The sequence below is a fragment of the Dermacentor andersoni genome, chromosome 2 (genome assembly GCF_023375885.2).
Source record: "Dermacentor andersoni chromosome 2, qqDerAnde1_hic_scaffold, whole genome shotgun sequence".
NCBI classification, from domain to species: domain Eukaryota; kingdom Metazoa; phylum Arthropoda; class Arachnida; order Ixodida; family Ixodidae; genus Dermacentor; species Dermacentor andersoni.
This window is the reverse complement of record NC_092815.1, coordinates 74,684,265-74,709,389: the sequence shown is the minus strand read 5'-3', so window position 1 is coordinate 74,709,389 and position 25,125 is coordinate 74,684,265. Positions and strand designations below refer to the sequence as shown.

Sequence of the window (25,125 nt, the reverse complement as noted above, 5' to 3'; positions counted from 1 at the left end):
AAGATCTAACTTTATGTTTGTTTGTTATTGCCCTACTGCTAGCGGTTTATATAAACAACCTTTGAAACAAAGCGTCGACGGTGATGGACACAGTGGTGGAGTAGATGCCGGCTACTGTCTCTGCTGGACGACAAGAACCTCCCAAGGACACGTGATGAGCCCAGAAGAAGCCGGCACTTCGAGTTTGGATGCGATGGTGTTGCTTGTCAGCGTGTCAGCTGCACAAACTCCTACGATAGTCTGCGGCGACGTATAGCGTGGCCCACGACTGGCCACCAGTCCGACCTATGGCTCGCCGCCACCTGTTGCGCGGCGCTTACTCGCAGCCATTGTTTGTTCAATGATCTCAATAATTGAAAATAAGCCCCAGCGTTTAAATAATTTAGGAAAAACAAGACAAACTAAAGAAGAAAGAAAAAGAGGCAGAAAGGAAAAATAACGGAAGAATAGAGCATCACTTGATGGGGAGCATCATAGAGAGAGCAACGATGCATATGCTGACTGAAGAAGTAACAACGCTATTGACGAGAGAGAGGGAGAAAGTAGTGATGGTAGAACAGGTCCTCAAACTATACGTTTATCGACCAGTATCAAACATTTTTGCCGCTAAGAGAGGCTTCGTTGCCCAGCTGGGTCTTGTTTTCAAAGGCTTTTCTTCATTAAAGTGAAGGGGGATGCGGCTCCAATCTGAAGTAAATGAATGCAGAAGCCAGTTGGTCCGCACGAAACTCAGCTAGGGGTAACGCAACAGTCAATGGAAGTTTAGATGCATGTTCTCCGGAAGTAAAAGAACGAGAAAATAAACTGGAAAGCAAACTCCGGAAATAGTGAAGGCGCGGTCAAATTCTAAATCTAGCAGCTGTAAGGTCGTCGCAGGAAATCGAATTCTATTTGCAATTACAGTGAGGGAGAATGAGAAAGAAAAAGAAAGAAAGTCAGCAATAATTTATTTCCTGTCTTCGGCGCTGTCTCTTCACGCCTGGGTGTTATCTCCGCTGTTACCGTGTACGAAGCAATGTCGGCTGCTGTCTTCGAGAGATGTACTTCTGGCCGGCCGGTCCATATCCTTCGCGCGCGCGAAAGTATATAGGCGCCTGCGAGCTAGCTTGTTCTCGGGCCGTTCGGTCCGAAGAGAGGCCGACCGGGCACACTCGCCGGCCGCGCACAGAGCAACAGCAGCACCAAAATCATCGGGAGGAGCAGCGCGAGACATGACGGTGTGCACGGAGAAGGGGCTGGTGCAGGGGAGCCACTGCGGCAGGATTAATCATGTGACAATTTGGTTGGCTGACCTCTCAATCAGGCCGGATCAGGGGGCGCGCTCCGGTGGCCACGTCTCGAGTGTCGCTCGAGCGCAAAAATTGGACCCGACAGTCTTGCAGGCAGCGGCGAACAGTATATACGAAACCCCGTAGCCATGCACACCCCCCCAACCGCCTTCCCCGATGACCGCTTCCAGATCTTGAGGAGGTCTCGGCAGCGCACAACACTCTTACCGCCTCCCCTCTCTTCCACCGGCCGTCTCATTGCGAGGCCCTCGGGAAAGGCTTGGAGCTGCTCCGCCGGGGGCACTGATGAAAAAGCGCCAACGGGGACCTCGCAGACCATGCGCCGATGAGCCGCTCGCCGCCTCCTCCTGGCTTCCGCGGGTGCCTCGTTGCTGCAGCTGCACGACGTCGGCTGCTTGGCTTGTACCGGGCATTTGATGCGTGCCTGCCCCGCAGGCCTGTTTCACTCCTGCCAAGTCGTCGTGGCCGGGCGTTTCCGACGTGGACGTCGACCGCGCTCTTTACGGGAGGCGTAATTTGGTTTAAGCCTGGGATGTTGTGCTTTTTGGTCTTTCCCTGCATACTTACCTGTCGGACACGTCTGGTGCCGAGGCTTTACTTCGATGCTAAATGCCTTTGTCAAGGGGGTGAGAAGTCGTATGTAGTATGTAGTATGTAGTATCGATCGCGCCGATATGGGGGCAGGCTTTCCCGGCCAATCGACTCGTAATTAACGATACATGTTAAAGTGCCAATCAATCTATACACTAGCAAATCAAAAGGTGATAATCAAGTTGATGCAGCCTACGTGTCTATATGATGCGCGAACTTTAAGTGTAACGCTTTTCAGTGTTTTATTGCGACAATTAAGCTAATATCCTGAACATTTGAAATACAGTTCAGGGCCCGTTCTCACAAAAAACGTTCGTCCGCTTGACTTGCACTAAACGAAAGGATTGTTACGAAAGAAAAGGTTTGTGAATTCTGTACCAGTTTCCGAACCCACCGCCAAGCAGTGCAATTCACCTTACGTACCGCTAAAGTTAGACCCTAAGATTAGAAACCCCTACGTTACTTGCTAGAATCAAACAAGCAAATTCAGACTTTATCCCAAAACTACATCTGCAGGTGAAACCAGTCATCCTCAACGGTACGTGTAAACATGCCAACATATAAAGCAAGCTATAAACATATAAACATGATCTAGGCCACACACACGATTATATGTATATTTTAAATACATTTTGTGACTGTATTTCTAGAACTACAAGTATGTAACGATGATTGTAAACATTGGATACGCTGTTTGCAAGAAATGTGACGACCCAACACCATATATGCTCCTAAATTCAGATTCATAATGTACTACATACGCTTTCTTTTTCGTCTCCGGACAAAAAAGAAATCATGAGCCATTCCACTCCGTGAAGGCGGACGACCAGCGAAGCTGTCTAGCGTACGACACAGAGGTGACACAGAAGTTTGAACATAGGTACTGTTAAGATCGGCCAGCGGGGGTAGTGACCTTCTATAGCCTCTCCTGCGCCCCTGTGACGAATCGCTTCGTGAAGTTAACAGTGCGCCCCCCTCGGACAGACCTGCGGCACCAGCGAGCCGAGAGACGTTTGACAGATCGAGTCTTGTTTGTTGGTTTGCTGTCGCCGTCACGGACGATCGGTGCAGGGAACTCGTAGAAAAGGGTGTTCCACAGCGTTTACTCACGGACTCCGGTAACCGCCACGGTCGTTTGACAGACGCCCCAGCTAACTGCTGGGTCGTCCCATGAACCAAGATGCGCCAGTTTGAATCAAAGGTGACAATCCCTGTCTACGAAGCTCCCCTGCTTTCGGTGTGTTCAGTGAACAAAGGTGCGGGAGTGAGTGTGTGAACCCTCGCCCTCAGTCAAGTCATGCTAGACTGATCAGACGTAACGATCTCCATTCTTCATGTGGATATTGTAAATAAACCCAGTACCGCTCATTCTCGATGAGAACACGTTCCTCCTATCAGCAACGTCCTTAGCGTGGATGAGTCGGACGACGGCATGGGCCAGCTACCCCTTTTTGACATGCCCGACCCCAACTCTTACAGTACGGACTCATTTACCATGATTTTTATACACATTTGCGTGGACGGCGGGATCGCCGCCCCGAGGAGCCGGAGGAAACTAGACACGCGTGACGTTTCGACGAGAGCGCCACCACGGGAGAGCGGAAGAAAAGGAGATACGCAAGCGCTTGGAACGCCGACAAAGAGAAAGCACTGCGAACGTACACGTGGCCGACGTTGGTGAAAGTGTAGTATGTGATCTTATCAGCTTAACATTTGATGAGGATTATATTTGTACCCAAGACATTAAACTTATCTTGTGCAAGTTGGTGGAGTGCTTGAAGCCTGCTTCAGCGACGCCACAGGTCGGCCAGATATTGCACTACCTTTGGGATTGGCCCACGGGTTTTTGGTCTACAGTCATCGATCCGCTGGAAAATAGCCATATACAGCTTCGCTGAAAAAAGAAGAAATGCGATTTGGAAAGACTCCGACATTACAAGCTTCGTAATCGTTCGAAACCAGACGTCAGACGTACTATACCGGTACAGTCATGTATTGAGGCTGCATGCCTGGTTTATCTCCTACTGTTTTCCACCTTGGCGCGTTCGCGATTGAAGTGTTCGCGAACAACGGTGTTTCACTGGCCGCTCCCCCATCGTGGCTGCTAGAGGCACTGGCTGCTCACACCGAAAGTTTCTGCCCTTGACACACATAGATAAATTACCAGACACCTGTAATGTCCTTTTTTTTTGTCGGTCATGAAAGTTTTTTTACCCATTCATAAACTACGAGTCATCTGTGACCGAAACTAGCCTAGCATTATTTTTCATGGTCCCTGTTTTATTTAGCAGTTCTTTCCCGCGCGTTAATTACGGAATATGCAGCATCGCGGCCTAAGTATCATGAGGGAAGCGCTGACCAAGATCGACGTTAATTATGCACTTAGGTTGCAAAACAGTGTGGGTGCCACGCATTTGGCGACGAGGATGCAGTACTCTTAGCCTTAACTTTCCGTTTGCTATCTTTTTGAATACCCAAGTACACGAATAAACGGCACATCAGTGGATTGCGCTTTCGAACGGGAGGTGTTTGGGGAAGCAGAGAAAAGCGGGAAGAGAGTCGCGAAAGGCAGAACTATATATACATAGGCAATCTGGAGGCAAGGAGAGGAAACTTCTATGGCGCGCGGCGTGTTATCGCCCCCTTTGCGAGCGAAGACAGCAGCGCGGTGTGGAGAGTGCATGGCGGGACAAGATTTGATTTCCGCACACCCTTTTGTTTCGCGCGCGGTCACGCGATTCGGTCTGGTGGGCACGCGCGCGAATAGTGGTGCTGCGACCCACACGAGCAGGGCAAGCCCCCCCCCCCCCCCGCCCCCCCTCCTACATGCCACACCCTACGGAGGGGAAATACCCTAAGAGTGCTCACTCGTTCGTAGACAGCTAATTAGATTTCTCTAACAAAGAGGGCCACACTTGCGCGTCTGAGGTTTCGGTTGCGCTGTCTTTTCCCTTTGTTTATTTCTTTATCTTTCTTTCTTTCTTTCTTTCTTTCTTTCCTTCTTTCTCTCTTTCTTTCTTTCTTTCTAACGCAGTTCTCTCTCTCTCTCTGTCTCTCTGGCACCCGTGCCTCGAAAGTTCCTTCTTCCAGCGTAGAAGGTGACATCTTGTTGGCATGGAGCGTTAAGTATTGTTATGATTAGACAAACGTGTTCTTTTTTTCTTCTTTATCTTCTTTATTTTCTTTACTGCATGAATGAGTTCTATCTTGCTCGCTTTTTCTTTTGCTCTCATACATGGATGTTCCAGTACGTCTTTGTCTTAAATTTTTTTTAGCTTCTTACAGCTGAATTTTCTTGTTTATCTTTTAAATTTTACTTCACATTCCACCCCAATCATCTGTAGTAGTATGCCAGGCATCTCGCTTGACCAGCATGTCCAGCGCCGAATAAAGTCTCGCTCTCTTGTCGTCCTGCTCTAAAAGCCCGTGAAGATTTAAAAAAAATATCGTTTTCATTATATAGTTTGTGCAACTATACAAGACAGAAGCGGGCCCAAAAGTTAGCATTCATAATCTTTTCACAACTCTCGAAGGCATATTCGTTTGCTAGGCTTTATTTTGAGACTCGGTGATACTTAAGCCCGCCGATGTGATTCTGTCGTAGCGCATTTGAGGATAAAATAACGCACGTGATATTATATTTGACGTTTGTTGGGACAGGCAGTTATGCGTATAAGTAAAGGTAATTTGCTGCGTTTCGGTGTCTTAGGAAAAAGAACACCAACGTTGGGAAGCTAGATTTGTCACGAAGTGGCGACACTGCCTCGCCATGTAAATCGAATATTTGTCCATGTCCTCCAGTTGTTTATATTGCGTTGTTTTAATACACGCCGTTCCAGTAATAACCTCTGAGGTCGTGCCAGGTGGATGTAAGAACAGCAAGAAACTTCAATTCAAATAGAATGCACCACGCACGCATTCGTATACTGCAGCGGTGATCTCGCATCAGTGTAACATTGCTCCTGCGGTCCTGTACATTAATTTCTCTATTTGACCGAAGGGAGAATGAGAAAAATGATACGGGAGGTTAGCCGTCAAAAAACGTTCGGTTTGTTAATATAGAATAGTGGAGGGGCATAAGGAGAGCGAAATATAGAAAGCAAAGCTGCAAATGGAATCACTTGTTCAAAAAAAAAAAAGGAAGGGAAAGAAAGAAACAATGGAATGTTATACTTGTTTCAGAAAGTCACGAACGTCGGAAGTTCTGTAGCGTCTTCATCGCCTCCCGGTGTGATGATCGTGCACGGTGGTATTCCAGGATAGTCCGCTCCGAAAGGTGCCGGCCGGAGACACATGCTAGCAGGTTCCGAGCAACCGAACCATTGTCTTACTTGGAAAACTGCTAATCGAATCCAGCGTCCGTGCGTGAACTCTCTAACAATTGTAACGGCTCATCTGCTCTCGTCGCATGATTTTTACGAGCTTCACTATCCCTGTTGGGTTGTGTATTGCAAGCTGACCTGCCGGCATTCTTTTTTTGTCTCCCTCTCTTGAACTCTGCTGCTCTGCTCACAAGAATAAGTTAAAATGACGCAATTATATGGGCATAGGAAGCTTGTTTTGAACAAGAAGACGAGATTAAGGAGTTGAACTAAATTCGATGGAAGGTCCCTATCACTTGACTTGTACTGCATTGACCAGCCAGACAATCAGCAGACGTAGTGTTACTGCATGGGAGAAGGGTCAACCAGCCTCTCTCTGTCCTTCTTCAGCTTTTGATGCTCAAGAGAAGATATAATGAGAAGGAGCATGTCCAACCTAATTTTTGAGTAACTGACAATGATCTGGCAAACCTTTTGGCAGACTAACTCATTGAAATAGGATGTTAACGAGCCGAAGAAACACCACTGACAAAACAAGACTGATCTGTTACTGCGACTTGGCGTATATGTCGCTATTCCTTTTATCCCATTCGGTGGCTTTATTCCCACGCAGCCTCTGCCACCTTCTTTCGTTTTTCTCAAATCTTCCCTACTGCGGGAAAAGGCGCTGTCTTAACACAATTCTTGCTCCTATTCCGGTGTTCATTCCCCAATGGAGTAAACTGATTTGGAGACGTTCAGCAAGAAATTAAATAGCCATGTTGAAGTTTTGGACACAAATGAACTCTCGGGTACATGGACTTTTAATTGCATCTCCTTTCACTAACTTCTTCCTTTTTTTTCGCCTTCACCCAGTGCATGACAGTCAACCGGGCTAAATTCTGGGTAACTTCCTTGCGTTCCATTTATAATTTGTTCCCTTTCGGAAATAAAAACCGATCACCAACCGAGAAAGAAAGATAAGTCTACGCTTACAAGATGTAACTCACACTCACCGCAACGTGAATTGCTTGCTGGTGTGATTACCAGAATTTTTCGCTGACTCATCATGAAACAGAGCCTGAACGTATGCACGTTAACACCAAACTACACGTACGCTTGCTGGCGCGCACGAAAGCTCGCACTGGTGCGCCTTGCGTTTAGCGCGCCTCTCTAGCCATGGCGATTTGCATCTACAAGAGACGCGCGCCACCGGACGCCCACTTGGCTCGTTGATAGACGTTTTGACAGAGATGGTCTCATACTTTGTTGTTGACAGTGGCTCAATATACTGAAATATAAATCGACGCAGTTTGTGATTTTTCGAGCCTTTAGATCAGCGCAAAAAGTAAATAAAGAGAACATTCTCGCATGACGTAAATCTGCCTCACTGAGTGTTGATTGTGCCACGCCGTAGCTGCGTAGCCAGGCGCGTGGAAACGCTAAACAGCCAGAACTCGACATCTGTCTTTAGCAGATACTCGTGCTCGCGCCGCTCTTCCACGCGTGTAATCTGACCCGCACCACCTGCGCCGGCGCGAGATTTTTGCTTATGTGCCAAGCGTATGTGCTGTTTGACCTTTAGGTGGTTACTCTACGAATGGGCATCGCCATAAAAATCCTTCCAATGCAGTGCCCCCCGACATTGAGGCCAGCGAGAGCAGCTCGGACGTTCTGGTGCGGGAAGGGTCCAACGTAACCATCGTGTGCCGAGCCAAGGGCTATCCGGCACCCCGCATCACCTGGCGACGGGAGGACGGAACGCCCATAGCCGTGGGAAACTGGCAGGAGCAGCTGGGGTCAGCGGCAGACAGTGAGTGCGTTATATTGGCGCGCGATTGATTTGTACGCGAAGGGCCCGTTGAAGCACGAAGCCGTGCCAACTGGATCTACACAGCCGGCCGCCCACTGAAACGACAGAACGCAAAATAACTGATGAATCTCCAGTACAGTTGATGACTTTGTACAGAAGAATAATGGATAAAAAAAATACGTCATGATAAATTGCCTTGCACAGCCGTGGTGACGTGCACCACTTGCCGGAAAAAAATAAGGCTGAGATTAATGATCGGGTTCCCACAAACTAGTTGGCTGCTGCTGTTATATCTTGGTTTTTGTTTAATATGGCATGTCCAAGAGCAATGAATTTACCGCTTGTTAAGCTTTTGTGCTGTATTGGTTTTTGATCACCACTTAAGGCTTAATTGCTTCGCATTCACGACAACCAACATAAGTAATAAGCGACATTTTGATATTGAAACAGATAGGAGCTTCGTAGTGTTGTCTTATAAGGAACGTAGCACTGCATGCGGTAGAGAATGCGCTTGTAAAGCATCTATTCATGGCTTATGAGACGCGACCGCTGTGCACGATGTCCGCATTTCCAGCGTAGACTACCTGCAATCGCTTATACTGCTAAATATTTGTCTATATCTAGCTTTGTATCCGAAGGGATTTGCTCGTGAACGTAATACATGTGTAATTAATGCTGACACACTCAAACAAAATTCTTTGTTCCCTGAGTCATCCGAGTGCGACAATGAAGTCAGCTCGGCCGCATTTCACGGCGCCATACACATGTCCTCCGCACGCAGTCCATAAATAATGCATACAAAGAGCAATGTGCATATTATGTGCCGCGATTTCCACTGTATTTCCAGACGTATCATACGAGGGTGAAGAACTGAGCATCACCAAGGTGAGCCGTCTCCATATGGGGCCCTACCTGTGCATCGCATCCAATGGCGTCCCTCCAACCGTCAGCCGCAGAATACTGCTTCAAGTGCATTGTGAGTGACTGTATTCGTCTCGATACTGGGATAAATGATTGCTAAGTCATTGCATGCCACGTATTGTTTGAATAGCACGTAGGACTTGACATAAGGACAACAGAAACGAGCAACAACCAAACGGCTGAAATACTCTCCGGCCTCGTTCTTGTACGAGTATGAGACGGTGACCGAATACGCTAAGTTTCACTGCTATTCAATGCGATGTATTTCGATATTATTTGCAACCGTTTTTTGTGACAAAGCGTATACCGATAGGGCGACCATGCTCATTGTTGCTTCTCAAACAAATAACCGTACAGAAACTAGACTGAAGAACCAGATTGCGGAGTTTAGAATTGTGAAATTAGAAAAAAAGCTCGCGGTAATAGAAGCACCGACAATTACGCTGTTTCAGTTCCGCCGATGATCTGGATTCCAAACCAGCTCATTGGGGCGCCCCTTGGCGGAGAAGTGGTGATGGTTTGCAATACGGAGGCGTATCCGATATCGATCAACTACTGGACCCTGGAGAGCGGCGACCTCATCGCCGAGTCTACGAAGTATTCGCTCAACCGCACCGAGAACGTGTACAAGGTCCACATGAGGCTGCACATTCGCCGCATCGCACCCGAGGATTTCGGTGCTTACCGATGCTTCGCCAAGAACTCACTCGGCTCCACGGAGGGCTCCATACGACTCTACGGTGAGAACGCGCGTCCACGAATTTTGTTTGGCCCTGTTTTACCCACAGCCGTGTGAGCACGTGCGTGAACGCAGCAACTGGGAGCCCTCAGTTCCTTACCTGTCTAAAGAAAAAAAATGCCGCGTTTCCGAAGCACGCAACACCATCTTTCGTCGACATTGCTTTTGCGGCAGTGCACAAAGAAGTGCACTGTGGCGCGAGGAGTAAGTTTTACGGCCAAAAGGGGTGCATGTGCGTAAAAGGAAGTTTGTCCAGTTATAATACATCTTTTTATACGATCTTATTTCGAATTGGCGATGTTCGATGCCTCCCCTTTCGAGCTACGTAAGGTAATAAATATAGGATTTCCGTTTCTTGATATCATATATTTCTGGCCAGCTTAAATAAATAAAAGAAAACCGCCGTGGGCCTTTAACGTAGCTATTCCTCCATACTGAGAAGCTTCCGTTTAAAATAAAGTAATTCCGCATGTTTTTCATGCCTTCTTTGTATAATCATTACAGAATCAATTTTGAATGTCGATATATTCCGCGTCATTACGTTAACAATGACGCCACAAAGATATAAAATTCCACTCAACATAAACAGTTTTAGTGGGGCTTCCACATTCTTGTAGAATCAGAACCTTTCTCAAACAGGATGATAATGCTTTCACGCGACAAGTGATGAATCAAACCTAGGCTTTAGGGCTAAATATAAGCACATGTGGTAATTAGAAAATAATTTTTAAAGCGAACAGCTTTTATTGGCTCTTAGAGTTTGCCAGTCCCTTGTAGAAATAATAAAACTTTTACTAAAATTTGATCTATTAGTAATCTCTAACGGCTAACGGTAAATGCGCACCATCAAGGTAACAAGTGCTATGAGGAATGTTAGACGCTGCGCCTTGTTGAAGAAGCGTCAATGACCCATGTGGTGGGCTGTTTAGTATAAATTGCATAGGGGCAAATTTTATTCCTGCTTCAGGAAGCATCGAGGCGCATATGGGGATTGATTTTCTTATTTACGATTACTAATTTTCAACAGGGTAGCAAAACGTTGCCTTTATATTATTCTTTGAACTTGATCATTATTTTTTCAGGCTGACTTACGCTTTTTTTTTTCGTTTCCACAATGCCATATTGTTGTGGCATTGCGCGCGTCACCTGGATTGTGCAATGAAACCTCTGAATATAGAGGCGCGATGTAACTCGTGACACATAATTAGACAACCGTCTGCCGCACTTTTATGTGCGCCTCTGTTTTCTTTTTTCCTTCTGCCGACACAAGATCATCACCCGATGATGACTTTGCTATGCTCTCGAGTTGATTTTGCCACGTCGTAGTGGCAGCTGACCCCCGCGTGTCGTAATATTAGTATGTCCCCTGACCGCAACGAAGTCTACTGGTGCGAGCGCCCCCACCACGTCAGCCGGGGCGGCCTCACCGATAACGAGCGTTAGCTCTTAGCCCTTCGCGGTCGTACATACCAGGATGGACTGCGGCGACCGCGGCGGCGCGTATACGATACGCGTCGTAGAGAGGCAATGATCACCGCTGAGCATACGGCGGAGATAGGCGCGGACACAAAGGGACGACCCATAAGCCAATCCTCTTCGCCGGCACTACAGTGCGAAAGAAAAAAGAAGGACCTCCGGACGCTCCGCGCACATCGAGGAGAGGCACGTCGAGCATTAGCGACACTCTTCCGGAAATAGGGTCCCCTATGTGGCCGGCGACAATGACTATATACGACGAGAACCCGTGGTCAGCAGCAGCGCTGCCGGCGTCGGCCGGCGCCTCCGATTAACGGGCCGTGGGGGTCCGCGTCGCGGCGATCGAGTCGCGTGGAAAAAAAGACATGACGAGAGACGACTGATCGATTTCGCGGATTTCCGACATAATGGCTTCCGGTCCGTGTTTGTTATTGCCGCCCGTGTGAACACTTCGGGGAGCCGGCCGACGACGGCGGGGCCTTCTTGCTTTCTTCCTGTCCGTAGACGCACTTGCCGGTCTGGATAGGTACGCCTCCCTTCCGGCGCTGCGCCGGTCGGTCGTGGACGAGCGTGTCCTTGTGTTAGAGCCGGCAGCGATGAGCTCTGCCGCTTCGGAAGCTAGGAGAAAAAAGAAGGGGTTTCGCCGCGGAGACACGTTGCGTTTTTCCGCAACGATTGCTGAGAATATTTGAAGGAGAGTGAGACAAGAAGCCCGAATGATGCGGGTCACTGAAAGCCGGGTAATGACCTAAGCGAAAGCGGGTACACATATTGACGGTTCGTATTATGGTAAATATAGGCGATTGGGAGAAAAAGGGGCGGTCGCAGAAGAAGCTGACCGACGGCTCGTTATCTTAAGTCTTATGAATGTCCGAGAAGAAAACGTCAACTCTACCAGCATCAGTTAACTGCAAGCTTCGTGAATGTAGAAAATTATACGCGCCCAGGGTGGCGACAGTGAACAAAAACGCAGCATGAAACCTTTCATTGCTGATGCCTCCCTGTATGTTTCCGGCACGTCGCAGTCGACCCACATCTACTGATAAAAACAATTAAAATAAAAACATGCGAGGACACCTACGCGCTTTTTATCATTTGTCAATGCGAACGCTATAATGTTCAATTGAACGCCGCCGAGCGGTGCTTCGAGTTTTGCGCTGCGAGTATGGCACATTTACCACAGAAGTACGGGCTGCCCAAGCCAGCAAGCAGCAGCCTGCGGTGCCAACGCCGTATGCCACCGACATCCTGCTCGCCGAGAGCCCAAGGAAGCAGCAGCGGCCACCAAGGGCGGGCGGCATGCGCACCCAGCCCACTGAGGATGAGAGAGAGAGAGAGAGAGAGAGAGAGACGGACCGCGCGCCTGCTTCCGAGAGCGAGACGACGGCACCCAGACGCGTGCGTAATGCGACTACCCCGCGGATGACAACCCGTCTCGCCCCACGGCGTTGCGTCGCCGTATCTGGCGGCTATGGAAAAGAAACCTGCCATGAGTAACTACTTAAGGGGAAAAAACGAAATCAGGAAAGAAACAATTTATAACAGCTCAAATGGAAACTCATTACTTTTCGAGGCGAGATCGGGATGCCTTGGAACATGCACTTATAAAGCGAGATACAAGAAGCATCTGCTTGCTGCGGTAAAGCTAGAGAAACGATGGAGCATGTTTTATTAGAATGCGAAGATATCTGCCCAGCGGTCGATTTAGGTACCTCTGGCCTCCTTGAAGCCCTTGGGTTCAGCGAGAGCAGGGGAAAAGTAAAATTTCCGCAACAGAGATTACTAAGAGGTTATGCAAAGATTGGTGGAAGCAAAGTAGAGAAACTACAAACAGCGGAGGCGTACAAAAAACAAAGTTCCCAATGTAGGTTCAGAAAGTTTGGTTATGGGAATTCTTCGTGTTTGGTTTTCTTTTTCTATTCTTTTTTTTTCTTTTTTAACGTAGGTACGACATTAGGCAACATAATATGAGCTTGGAGGCGCAACCCACCGCCCCGTTCCGAATGGCACGCTCATAGCATCCATCCATCCATCCTGCCATCCTGCCATCAGTCCGTCCGTCCGTCCGTCCGTCCGTCCGTCCGTCCGTCCGTCCGTCCGTCCGTCCGTCCGTTCGTCCGTCCATCCATCCATCCATCCATCCATGCTCCGTCGAGGCACGCTCGTGATGTCCCGTCGCAGCCAATGGGAGTTTAGGTGCCATTTCATTGCTACAGGCGCCGGCTTTTTTCGCTCAATTGACCATTTGAGGTTTTCACATAAGAAAGAGGGGTTGGGGCGGGAGGGTAGAGGGAGGGGTCATATGGAAGTTCAGATTTGTATTTCATGGGTGTATTTCATACATATTTACTTAATTTTTTTTCAGAAATTCACGTTCCGCCAACAGCGAAAGTCAAAGAACCATCAACAGCAAGAATACAGAGCGTCGAAGGTAAGTCAAATGTTCAGAATATCTGAAGCACGCAACATTCAGGAATTTGCTGCCAATGAAGCGAATTAAGCGGAAGCTGTGAGAGTACAGATGGAATATAAATTTTAGTCTCTTAATGCCTTGAACAGTATAAAACCTTGTGGAGAATGCTTACTTTCTCGATGCGACAGAACTCAGTCATACCAATGTTTCAAAATTACATTGTAGGGTTTCACGTGCCAAAACCACGATCTGATTATGAGGCATGTAGTGGGGGACAACCGGAATAATTTCGACCACCTGGGGTTCTTTACCATCCATCTAAATCCAAGCACGCGGGTGTATTCTCATTTCGCTCCCATCGAAATGCGGCCACCTAACCAGGATTCGACCTCGCGACCTCGTGCTTAGCAGCATAACACCATAGCCACTAAGCAACCGCGGCGGGTAATCTTCTTGCAGTCGAAGCGGTTGTTTTGTACAGTGCTTCTGGCCTCTGTTTGAAGTAAAATAGCAAACGCAATGTCAATTTATCGCTCGGCCATTATGGTCGGATCTTTTCGTACGCGACGAAGTTGTCACATTGTGTGGTTGAAAAAACAATCAGAAATAGCAGCAGCAAAAATTTACTGCTGCTATTGTTTCTTTGCTTGGTGTACGTGATATCCGTCATTATTTATTGTCTGACTTGAGTGGCCAGTTCTAATAAACACTTCACTGTGTTTTTTACTTACGCTGCCCAGAAGGAAAACTTGAGGCTTCGGACGCAGCCATTACCAAACATCAAAGTTTCCCGCTAAGGCCACCGATCGCTGGTTCTCTGCCAGAAGACGCAGGCAAGTACTGTGTTTCCCTGCACCCTTTTCAGTCAAACATATTGCGTCAAACTTACCTCGCCGTGTGTCTGACCGGGAAAGGAGTGAAAAGTGGGATTCGGTACTCCGTTTTGTTTCACTCGATTTCCTTTTACCCAATGGAACACCAACTGTTCTTTTAACTCGACAGCCTCCCCGAGTTTTTTCTGGGCGCAGACGCATCTATTGTCTCGGGGTGGCATTTTCAATACAAGTGAGTGGCTTCAATGGACTGATGACGATGGGTAAATATCTTTATCGCTTGGAAGCAGGATGGCAGCAATAATTACGTACAAGCAATCAAACAGGCAAAGTAAGCAAATCATTAGTCAAGTATAGAACACAAAAACACAATGTTTGTACAAAGAATGAGCCGCATAGAGGACAGACAGGGATAGGCATCCCGTGCGGAGTGGACGAGCAGGCGAAGCGGCGGGCGCTCTAGTAGGACACTCGAGAATTACGAGGCGTGAAAATTACACTGATATAGGCGTGTGCTACTGGGTTCGTCACGTCTTCTACTGGCTTAGCCAATAAACCAGTGACAGCGATATTCTCATATTCCCATAAGCGATTGAATTAGTATAGAGCCCCAGTTAACCAGTGCCAAAATTGGCTCAGGAGTTATGTTGCTTCTTGTGAAGCATGTACTGCAGTAGCTTAGAGATGGAGGCTCCTGGTCCTATCCCTCATGTCCTATTTCCGAGGCCACTATAGGTGCGCTAATCATTGTCGCTTGTTAATTGTTAACCTTGCCAATGTCATTGTTGACATTTTCAAGCTGGATTTATACCTTTTAGCTTCGGCTCTTCCATTCCAGACAAGGAAAAAAAATATTCAAGTGAAAATACCATATCACTCACTGCTCTAGTGTCCCCATCGGGCACTACAGTTGCGATTCTATGGCAGCGACCTTAACATATGCTTTGCAGAAATTCGATCCTTCCTTTCATGTTTTTACAGAATCAACCACTTGAAGTATGAAATTCCCTTTTGTCTTGCACGGTTTTCTTCGCAGGCTCAGCGTCTCATTCAACGCGTCCAAGCGTCACTTGCGCCTTCACCTGGATAATGAGGTCGTTGGCATCATTGGCAGTGCTCCTGCGTGTGACGTGATCGTGACTGCAGGAGGCGCTTCGGTTGCAGGGCGGGTGCTGTGTTCAGAGTGGAACTGGGAACGCAGAGGGACGTTGTCCTGCCCACGTCACGTGCTTCCACCCGAAGAAGCGTCGAGCTTCTCTCAAGCCGGCTCCGCGCTGAGCCACCGTCTCCGCTTAACTTCGAGGACGTCCGAAGAGAACCTTCGACTGATGACGCCAGAGGAAAGCTGTGGTGGCAGTTGTTGACCTGTTTTTCTTTTCCGAGACCACCGAATCGAGACGTCGACCGGGCGTTTCACATCGGACAAGAATATAGTTGTTAGCGCCGCTGTATAGAGGACTCGTGATGTTAAGTGATGTCACTTTGTTGCACGTGAAGTGCTAGGCTGTTTCTTCAGCCGATGTCTTACGTGGCGAATTCTTCGTGTTTCATGCCTATACATAGTCCGTAAGGCGCAGCGATTCTGATGCATTGCAACGCCGCGAGCAGCGTCATCAAGCGTCGAATTAAAGTCAGCACACAGAGTAGCACGACTTTCAATAGCGACAGATGATTCGCGAACGCAGAGAGGTATATATACAAGGTTTAAGGATATGCTGGATATGTTTGCCTGGCTGATTGCGTGGCATGGTACTCTAGGTGCTGGGTGTCGAAAACAAATTTCTATCATCTAAACAGGCGTCCTGCAGTGTCAATTAATACCTAAACCGTAATGAACGACAGAATGGAGTTCCAATAGCGCGAAAAGAGAAAAGGTGTGGCGACGTTGCCAACGCCAGGGGCACTAACACAGTCCCGTAAGACATAGAATTATTGTAGAAGACACGGTCTGCGTTAGTAGTTTATCGACTCATTGACCGCATTTCAACGAAGAGGCAAGTGGCTATAGCGACAGTCACTGAATACCAGATGAATTGGTTTCACTCATTATCCATCAGCAATCATCAAAAGCAGCGTGGAAACGAGCAGATAACAGTGGCAACAGTCATTAAGAGGAAGTTTAGCTTGAAGGCTCCTATCTATATACATGCAAAAGTAAAAATTGTTTTTCTCAGCAACCACTGCGCCCCATTTGGCATTGTATGTTGTATATAAAAGAAAAAGTTAAAATGTAAGGGCTGTCGCAAACGGATTCTTTATTTAGGCCATCGATTTTTTTATAACCATTGTAAAAAGTCGCACATATTCAGAAAACGAAACTACCACGTTTACAACTGTGGAAGTCAGCAATAAACAACGATATCACAATTCTGTAAATTGCATCTAATAGCACCTTAAAAGCGGACACAATTGATGTATTATACAGCGCTCTGCAATATACTGTTCTTGTGTGAGACAGACTTTGCAAAAGCCTTGTACACCCTTGCAACATTATATATTAAATTTGCCCACTTCAGATACTCTAACGGATGCAGTTTACGGGACTGCTATATATGTTTTTGAGGCAGAAGGACAAATTTGTAAACTTCGTCTTTCGTTTGTTTGAAGGTTAAAAAAAATATTGTACAAAAACTTCAGGCCCTAAATCAAAACTTCACTTCCAACAGTAACTAGAATTTAACCTAAAATGCAACAAACTTCATTAAAGTCGGCCCGAGGGTTATCTCGGAAAAGCATTTCTACGTTTTACACCTATTTTATTGGCGGCATCGGAGTTGGGCCCGAGCTAAAGCTTCCTCTTAACGCCGACGAAAGGAGTTAGCACCGTTGTAAATGGAATATGAGGGCAAACTATATTCGAAGAGCGAAATTTTGTCTGACTGAAAAGAGTCCGGTCCTTTCCCATAATTTGGGTCTCTACTGGTACGCATATAGTGATATCTTGAAGTATTATTAAATTCCACCTGCACGAAAACCTGTTTCACAGTAAACAAATGACAGTAGCTCCGCACATAAATAAAAAGAAGGATGCATTGAAGTGATCAGCAGGGCGCAAACCAGGAAAAATTCAACATGTAGTCAAAGGAAGGAAAAAAGTGGAGAAGGAAGGCAGGGAGGTTAACCAATGTAGCTTAACCGGTTTGCTACCCTACACACGGGAGCGGGATGTATATATATTCAAGATTTCGGCAAATGGACTTGTCTTCCCCAGGGAGCTGGCGTGGAGAAGTACCTTTGATGAGACAATGTTTCGAACTTGCTGTTTTCCTTGTTTGCGCCCTCTTGTTTTCCTTGTTTACGCCCCGCTGAAGCCGTAGACGTATAGCCAGATGGGTTTATCTTGGCATTAATCATTTGTTGGTTCTTCATGTCCCCAAGAACAACACACGGGTATGTTGTTCTGCAGTGTGCAAGAACAGTGTAACTACAGGTGTGCTACAAGTCGACTGACAATGCCGTTATATATAATTACTCGTCCCGACGAACTTCACACGAAATTGGAAAAACATCTATTCTTGCGTTCTTTTCGAAATTTCTTTTGGCCAGCGCTGCCAAAAGTGAATTCCGTAATTATCATCATTTCTAACGCATGTACAATCTTTTGTCGAATGCGTGCATGCCTCTACGCGAGAAGTAAGTAAACAATTTACTGTAATCAGGCGTTTAAGCGTTTCTGCATGATTGGATTTAGAGTACTCCTCGCTGAGTAAATTGTTGAGGCTCCAAAGGCCTTATAGAGTATTACACTACGCGCCGGTGACGGGCAGGTTTCAGCACAGATCAATGGCGTTCGAAGCAATAAAATGTCTTTTCCTCCTCTTTCCGCACTTCAGCAAGCAGGTTTTCTCATGGAAGCCGTCAACGATTATTGAAAGTACCGCGCATTTTCTTCCTTAATAAATGAAATACACACCCACCCTAACGCATGCCTAGTCTCCGCGGGCCTTCGTAGTAGCGCAAAAGCGTGTCGGATTCTTACGTAAATTCTGCTATTCTTTTTTTTCTTCGCTTTCTTTTTTCAGGAGGAGGGGGGGGGGGGGGGTTGCAGCGGTTCGGCGTCCGAATGGATGTGGTCAAACTCAAGGGCTGAGTTTCTGGTAACCAAAAGCGTTTGCTTTAGAACTCACGTCTTGGAAAATAGTGACGTTGCCAGGTTTTGCGAGCATGAGGCTATGCATCTGTCAGTAAAGATTACGCGCGAGTTGGTCTCACCTGAGGCAAAACAATGTATACAAGAAACGAGAGGAGAAAGAGACTGAGTAGAAAATTGGTGGCACGAACAGATACGGTGATAAATAAACCGATTCCGAAGGAATAAACTGAATCGGGCTGGCAGTTATTTCGAAAAGTTTGGTTTATGATTCAAGACGTAAAGCGCTGTAGACAGGACAATTGACCATAGAGGATCAGAAGACACAAGCGTGAGATTTTGCCGACATATATAGGCGAACAGTAGCATACGGAAAATAAGATCCATATGTCTATCGAAGAAACAGAACATGAGCGTTAAGTCGATATGCTCGGTCCATGTTTTAAACTGGAAAGGGCCCAAAGGAGGAGACACAAGAATAAGGAGATGACGACGATACAGGCTCTAACTGCAATTCTGGCAAACATTGAGAGTTGCAGGATGGTAGACGGGGATGAAGCCACGTATTGAACGAGTCAACTGAATAGTGGGGTTGTGCTCGAGCATTTGATGCATGATGCAAAATAAAACTGCATTACTATGAATAATGGACCTCGCTTTACTAATATACAAGAGTGAAGACAGGAATAAGAGATACGGGCAATGGCTTGAAGTGTGGCACACATGAAAGGATAAGAAATGAGCTACCCTTAGAAGCTCATTACCCTCTCAATACTCACGTGCTCTTGACTAAAACAGTGAGCGAGAGACTTCGCTATAGGGTCTTATTCTAACATGGTTTCTTTCCCTCCTGTATTTATCAGCTTGGTATATCTTATCGGCTTGGTATTATCGAGTTTCGGCTGTGATAAAACAGACAACTTTGTTTTTGTCAAATTATGGAAGTATTTCCTAAAAGAGCTATGCAATTTTCGTAAAATCTGGTTTTGTCAGAAACACAACCGGCAAATGGCGCCGCGTGCTCTAATTTTAGTTAAACCACAAATTTACAGGCGTCACATATGTTTCAGACATTGTTAACCTGAATACTTCATCCCGTTAGCACAAGTAGTGATTTAAGTAACGCCTGACCGCGTCATGGCCACGTGAACATCATCTTTATAATCCACTGCGGCTAAGCACGTGGTGGTGGTAATTAGAGAACAAAAGACAAATCTTCCATTCAATGCCTCTCGTGTGTGCAAAGTAGAAAAAGGCGATATTTCGCAGTGGTTTACAAGGCGGAGACAAGGAAATGCAGCGGTAATGATTTCTGTTTCTTTCTTATTTGCGATGCATCTGTAATTGCAGAAGCACTGTGCAAAGGAACATTGCGTACATGTGTATAAAGTTGCAAATGTCGATAGAATAAACATAGTGTTATTACACGTTTGTTGCTTCCCGAATTACTTCAAGTCCCAAGTCACGTTAATCAATACTGATAAGAGAAAATGACGGAGTGAACTTGAGACGATCAAAGCAATAAGCTTCCCCGCTCACGAAATGCACGCTTAAGTATGGAAGTCCCTGTTGCTTTCACTTTCTTCCGCTCTCTCATCCCTGAAGTAGCATTCCAACAACGTAAGTTTGATTGTCTGAGGGACCACAGGAACAGATAATCTAAGTGTCAAGAGTGTGTTGTCTAGTCGGCGCCTGATTAAGGCTGACATCAAACCACACCTGTGGGGTTTCCTAGACGTACACCATTGGTCCAAATTCAGGTAAATGAGGAGCTTGTTAATTTGCCCAGTTCAAGACAGCTTTGAAGCCCGAAGATGCAGTAGAAGGAGCACCAGGTGTCTTGAAGTCAACTTTCATTGCAGGTTTAATAAGCTGACCACCTTCACAAAGCTTGTGTCGCGCCATGGGCGTTCTATAATATGTCTTCTGTGGGGCTTAACTCCTTCCAGCTCGTAAGCCTATATTTTTTTTTCCTGCAGCAAGGCTGACAGCATATGAGCGGTGCGGCTGGATGCACGCAGCGTGACTGCATGCAACGTGCACTCTACGCGATTTCATGAACCCGGGACAGCGTCCTTCGATTAACAACGATGAAACTATGTTTAAGAACGCTTCGTGGCGCCTTTGACATGTCACTCTCCATTTGAGGATCGAAGGCTGTGGTGCAAAAAAATTCGATAGCAGAGCTGCTACGCACTCGCATCGGTAATTACGCGGCTTTGTTCTTTATACACTGCGTGTTGACCTGCTATTCGTCTTCGGAAGTGGCTCATTCATGCATACTTCTGACAGAAACGTATAATAAAAAAAGTAGTAGAAGAAGAAGTAGAAGAAGAAACGCTAGGCACCCATATTATTTCACTTCCCTGTGGCTTTTCCGTACGCTATGCAAAGATACGTCGAGTGAACACCCCATCCAAACCACTTGGTTTCGATCTAGCGTGGTAAGCGTTCATCGTACAGGTGAGTGCCTCTTTTTGATTGCCGCTTGCGCTAACGCGTCTTTTTTTTTTTTGTGTGTGTGTGTGATCGTTCGCATTAATCTTATAAGACTACCTCAGAATGCGATCGCGAAGTTCTTTTTTTAGAAGTAACTTTTGAAAGTGATAGGACATGCACTAGCCAACTAACAATTATTTCTAATGGTACGGATAGACTATGCCTAGAGAATGAATACGTTGCTGTATGTTCCCCCACGCTTCAAATTGCTTTGCGTGCTTTGTTGCCACTTAAAAAAACCTGCAGACTTCAGTGACCTCTTGTGCAGTCCTTTATTAATGGTGTTTGAAATGCACCTAATGATATATGTTAGTATTGCTTCTCTTTCCAGTAGGCAATGCTAAACACTTATGGAAAGAAAAACAGAATAATTTCCAACATTTATTAGGGATGGAAACATCGCGACTTGCATGCAGATGACATAAATCTGTATAGGTCACTCAGTAAGCGAAATGAGGCCAAGCCGGATTCACTCGAAATCAGAATCAAATTTGTCCACCAAATTTATAATTCTAAAACGGGCATAAGCCGCGAAGAATATATACAGGCACCGTACTACATATCAAAGCGACTGGACCATTGTTTGAAAGTCAGGGAATTTTCTTGTAGGGGTGGCGTCTTGCGTTATTCCTTTTTTTGTTGGAACTGTTCGGGATTGGAACAGTTTGCGATCGAGCATTGTATATAGCACATCAAATTATGCTTTTCTACACGCATTGAAATAATTGTTCATGTAGCTAGTTATGCCTGTAACCTGCCTGCTCTAATGCCCTACAATGCCCTATATTTATTTATTAGTTACCTCCCTCGCCCCGATGAGGGTAACTAATAAATGAAAATTAAATAATAAATAATAGCCGTCATGAGTAGCAGAGCTCATACTCAGATCGAGTAAAAGAAAAGAAGAAAAAAGAAAGAAAAAGAGGTAGCACTTTCGCCGGGAAGGCGGAGCAGTATTAGGAATAGCAAAGTATAAGACAATTACACGAAGGAATATTACACCGCCGAGATACTCCAGTCTCTTGGTGTTGCGACGGGGCTCAGGAACTGAAATTGAACTGTCTCCTACTATGAGGCCTTATAGACTCCTACAAGGCCGTCACTTCAGTGAAAATTTTTCTAGGTCACACGAAGTTTCTTCAAGTGCAACTATTATTAAAAGTAAAATATATATGGGTGAAATAAAAAAGCTGGTCCCCCCTCCCCCCGTAAAAGAAGAAAACTTTCCGCCTATGTCCTAAGGCACATCAGATTGAAAATAACTACGACACGAAGTACCATCAGTGCATTGCAATTCAGAAAACGCCGCCCAAACAATGAGGAGACAAGTTCTAAGACATTGAAATTACTTTTTTATAAAGACAGTTTTTACTACCACGTTCTTAAAATTTCAAGTGACTTTTTACAAAAGCAGCTTTCACTACGATTTCGTTGTAAAGCGAAGTTACTTTCTTCTAACAGAAATTTTCATTGGAAAGCAACTAGTCACACTTCTTCTAAAACACATTAATATAGAATGTAACTAGATACTAATACTGTTTCCCTAAAGTGGATTTTCATGACTGCAATAAAATGCCAAAATTTGCATATATATATATATATATATATATATATATATATATATATATATATATATATATATATATATATTTGCACGGGAATGTGCATATAGGTAATACATTGAACAACCAATGTTACAAGAAAAAAAAAAAAGAACATCGCAGCACAGACCGGCACTCTAGGAACGCAACCTATACTAGAGGCTTGAATGAATTTTTGGAGTGTAGCGGAAAGTGTGTCCTCTTGCTATGCGGAACTGCACAGCTCCAAACAATAACCTGCTATAATCACCATACAGTCGTACTTTTCGAATGTGTAATTTGCTTTACCTGCATTATTTTTGTTTTCTTCGAGTGTGTTCGCTTGCTCACGTTAATTGCTTCGAATATTTGCTTTCGTTTGCCTCGTCACTTTCTTTTACTGCTCTCTACTTCATCCCCCTCATGCTATAGCCCTATATTATCATCAAAATTTAAATAAATAAATAAATAAATAAATAAATAAATAAATAAATAAATAAATAAATCGTATGACCAGTCATAAAGATTCAAGATGATAAAGAAGGAGATCGAGGAATAATTTACCGTAAGGAGGTGTAGAGGCAGCTAGAAGGAATAAACATTTCACTAAACGCTGTCTTTAAGAACTCCAACTTAATGGTCAGCGCAGCTCTCACCGTCTTCTTCAGTATACATGCCATGCTGATTTCTGACGCAGGGTTTCATTTTGATTTCATGTATTTCCTTTATTTCTCATTGTTACATGAATTGTACGAAAAGAATGTTGGACCCATAGCCAAATGCTAGTGCGGGCCCATAGTCAAGATGCATATATCAGCAACTACAAAATTTAGTACACACCTACCTCCTAGTAATAAAACTTAAAATAAGCGATCACAAACACATGCAGCTAACAAGAGAAATACAGCTGATTATAAAAAAATGTTTCAAGTAATTTTAGATTGGTACAGCATTTTGACAGCGATTACAAGATTGTTTGCCATTTTTACTTCATGAGGTATTGAACTCCAAATTTTAGCACCATGAAACTCGGTCACTCGTTGACCATACGTGTTGGGAGAGACAGGTAAGTTAAAATTTACATTTTTTGCATTCCTTGTGTTACGACTAGGTATAATGATAAGTCTTACAGCAATGTTGTGATTTCCGCGCATAATGCTGTTTACCAGAATCGCGACTTTCATTTCGGATGCCAGGGGAAATGGTAGCACGCCGAGACGGCTGAATAGCATGGTGTTATTATCATGTGGGCTTGCGTGTGTTATAATACCGAATAAGCGGGTCTATGCAGGTTTTATATATACCAGCCCATGATTCAGAGCAATATATGATGTGGCAACGGATGAGAGAGAGGTAGATAACCTGAAGCATGCTAAGGTTAAAGCATGCTTTACATTGAATTAGTACATAGCAAGCAGGAGCTAATTTCGAGCACATGCTGGATACATCTGGTCTCCAGTTCACGTTGCGATCTAATGACACTCTTAAGTATTTTATGGTGTCTAATTGTTCAATAATACCACTTTCGACATAAATTTCTATACCTGTCGTGTCACGTTGAGAATATCGGGTCAACATTCGGAAAAACCAAGTCAAAATTATTTTTGTCGGATGTGTTGCAAGCTCTCCGACGACCAGTTCTAACAATCTTGGGCTGAATTCGCAAAGCTTTTTGTTCGTAAGTATTCAGTTCCATTGGCTGGTCGCCTTCGCAATTTTCACCCCCTCAGGCATCATGATGGGCTGAAAATGTCTCTAACGAATGATTCTGTCTTGAGAATTCTTGTGAATATAGATCCACGTCATTAACCGAGAAGACGCGGCTGCCGTTTCCAAAGCCTCTGGCATAGCGGTGTCAGCGTTAGTGCCTTGCTTCTCGGAAACCGCTCCGGCCGTCTTGGTCAAGTTGACGACCCTTCGCCGGCAGGTAACACTCAATATAGAAGTGGGTTTTGGCATCCAGTAGTTTCCTTAGGTGCATGTAGAAAAGCAAGATGAACTGAAAGGTAAGAGAGAGAGAGAGAGAGAGAGAGCAATGATGGGGGTGAACCACTGGGGGGAAAATGCGCCCTCTCTATCGCTCAGAGACGGCTGAATTGAAAGGTCTCCGAACGGCAGACGCCGTGAATTCAGTCTCCGGGATGTTCGAAAGCGATGGTCGTCGATCAAAATCGTTTATTTTGCCCTGCCTCTCCTCTCTTCACCTTCTTATTTTCCGTCTTGTGCGGCCACCGCACGAGACGATGCGATGAATAGGGAATCGGGTGGAAACTGATTGAAGATTGGCTCGCCATTCATCCGGAGAAAATTCGTTTCTGGAAATAGAACACCTTCGACTTGGATGAATTTGTTTACTTCTCTCCTGATGATGGAGGACGTGAGCAGTGGACTCGCCGCGTTTTCTTCCCCCCCCCTCCCTTCTTTTCGCTTCTTTTTAATCGCTTTCACCTTATCCTTTTCGTCTTCTTATACTGGCATGTGTTTTATTCCACTCATATATTTGATTTTCTTTCTTACCTAGCTTTTTCATTGAGCGTTATTCTCAAGCGTTTGAGTTGATATAACAAAATGCTGAGAAAT

General features: G+C 45.5%; 1 protein-coding gene and 1 non-coding gene across 2 annotated transcripts in view; both read left to right on the top strand.

Moving 5' to 3' along the window:
* LOC126542001 (lachesin-like) overlaps nt 1-19,893 on the top strand; it is a 115,239-nt gene extending 95,346 nt beyond the window's left edge. The window contains exons 5-10 of the mRNA XM_055076966.2: nt 7,815-7,994; nt 8,842-8,970; nt 9,368-9,655; nt 13,496-13,561; nt 14,284-14,376; nt 15,413-19,893. Coding sequence (XP_054932941.1) covers nt 7,815-7,994; nt 8,842-8,970; nt 9,368-9,655; nt 13,496-13,561; nt 14,284-14,376; nt 15,413-15,510 — 854 coding nt within the window. The 3' untranslated portion in view covers nt 15,511-19,893. The remainder of the gene's footprint in view (nt 1-7,814; nt 7,995-8,841; nt 8,971-9,367; nt 9,656-13,495; nt 13,562-14,283; nt 14,377-15,412) is intronic.
* LOC126542110 (U2 spliceosomal RNA) lies at nt 3,541-3,725 on the top strand. The gene has a single exon (XR_007601759.1). It is a non-coding gene; the product is annotated as a U2 spliceosomal RNA (small nuclear RNA).
* Nucleotides 19,894-25,125: the final 5,232 nt, after the last annotated feature.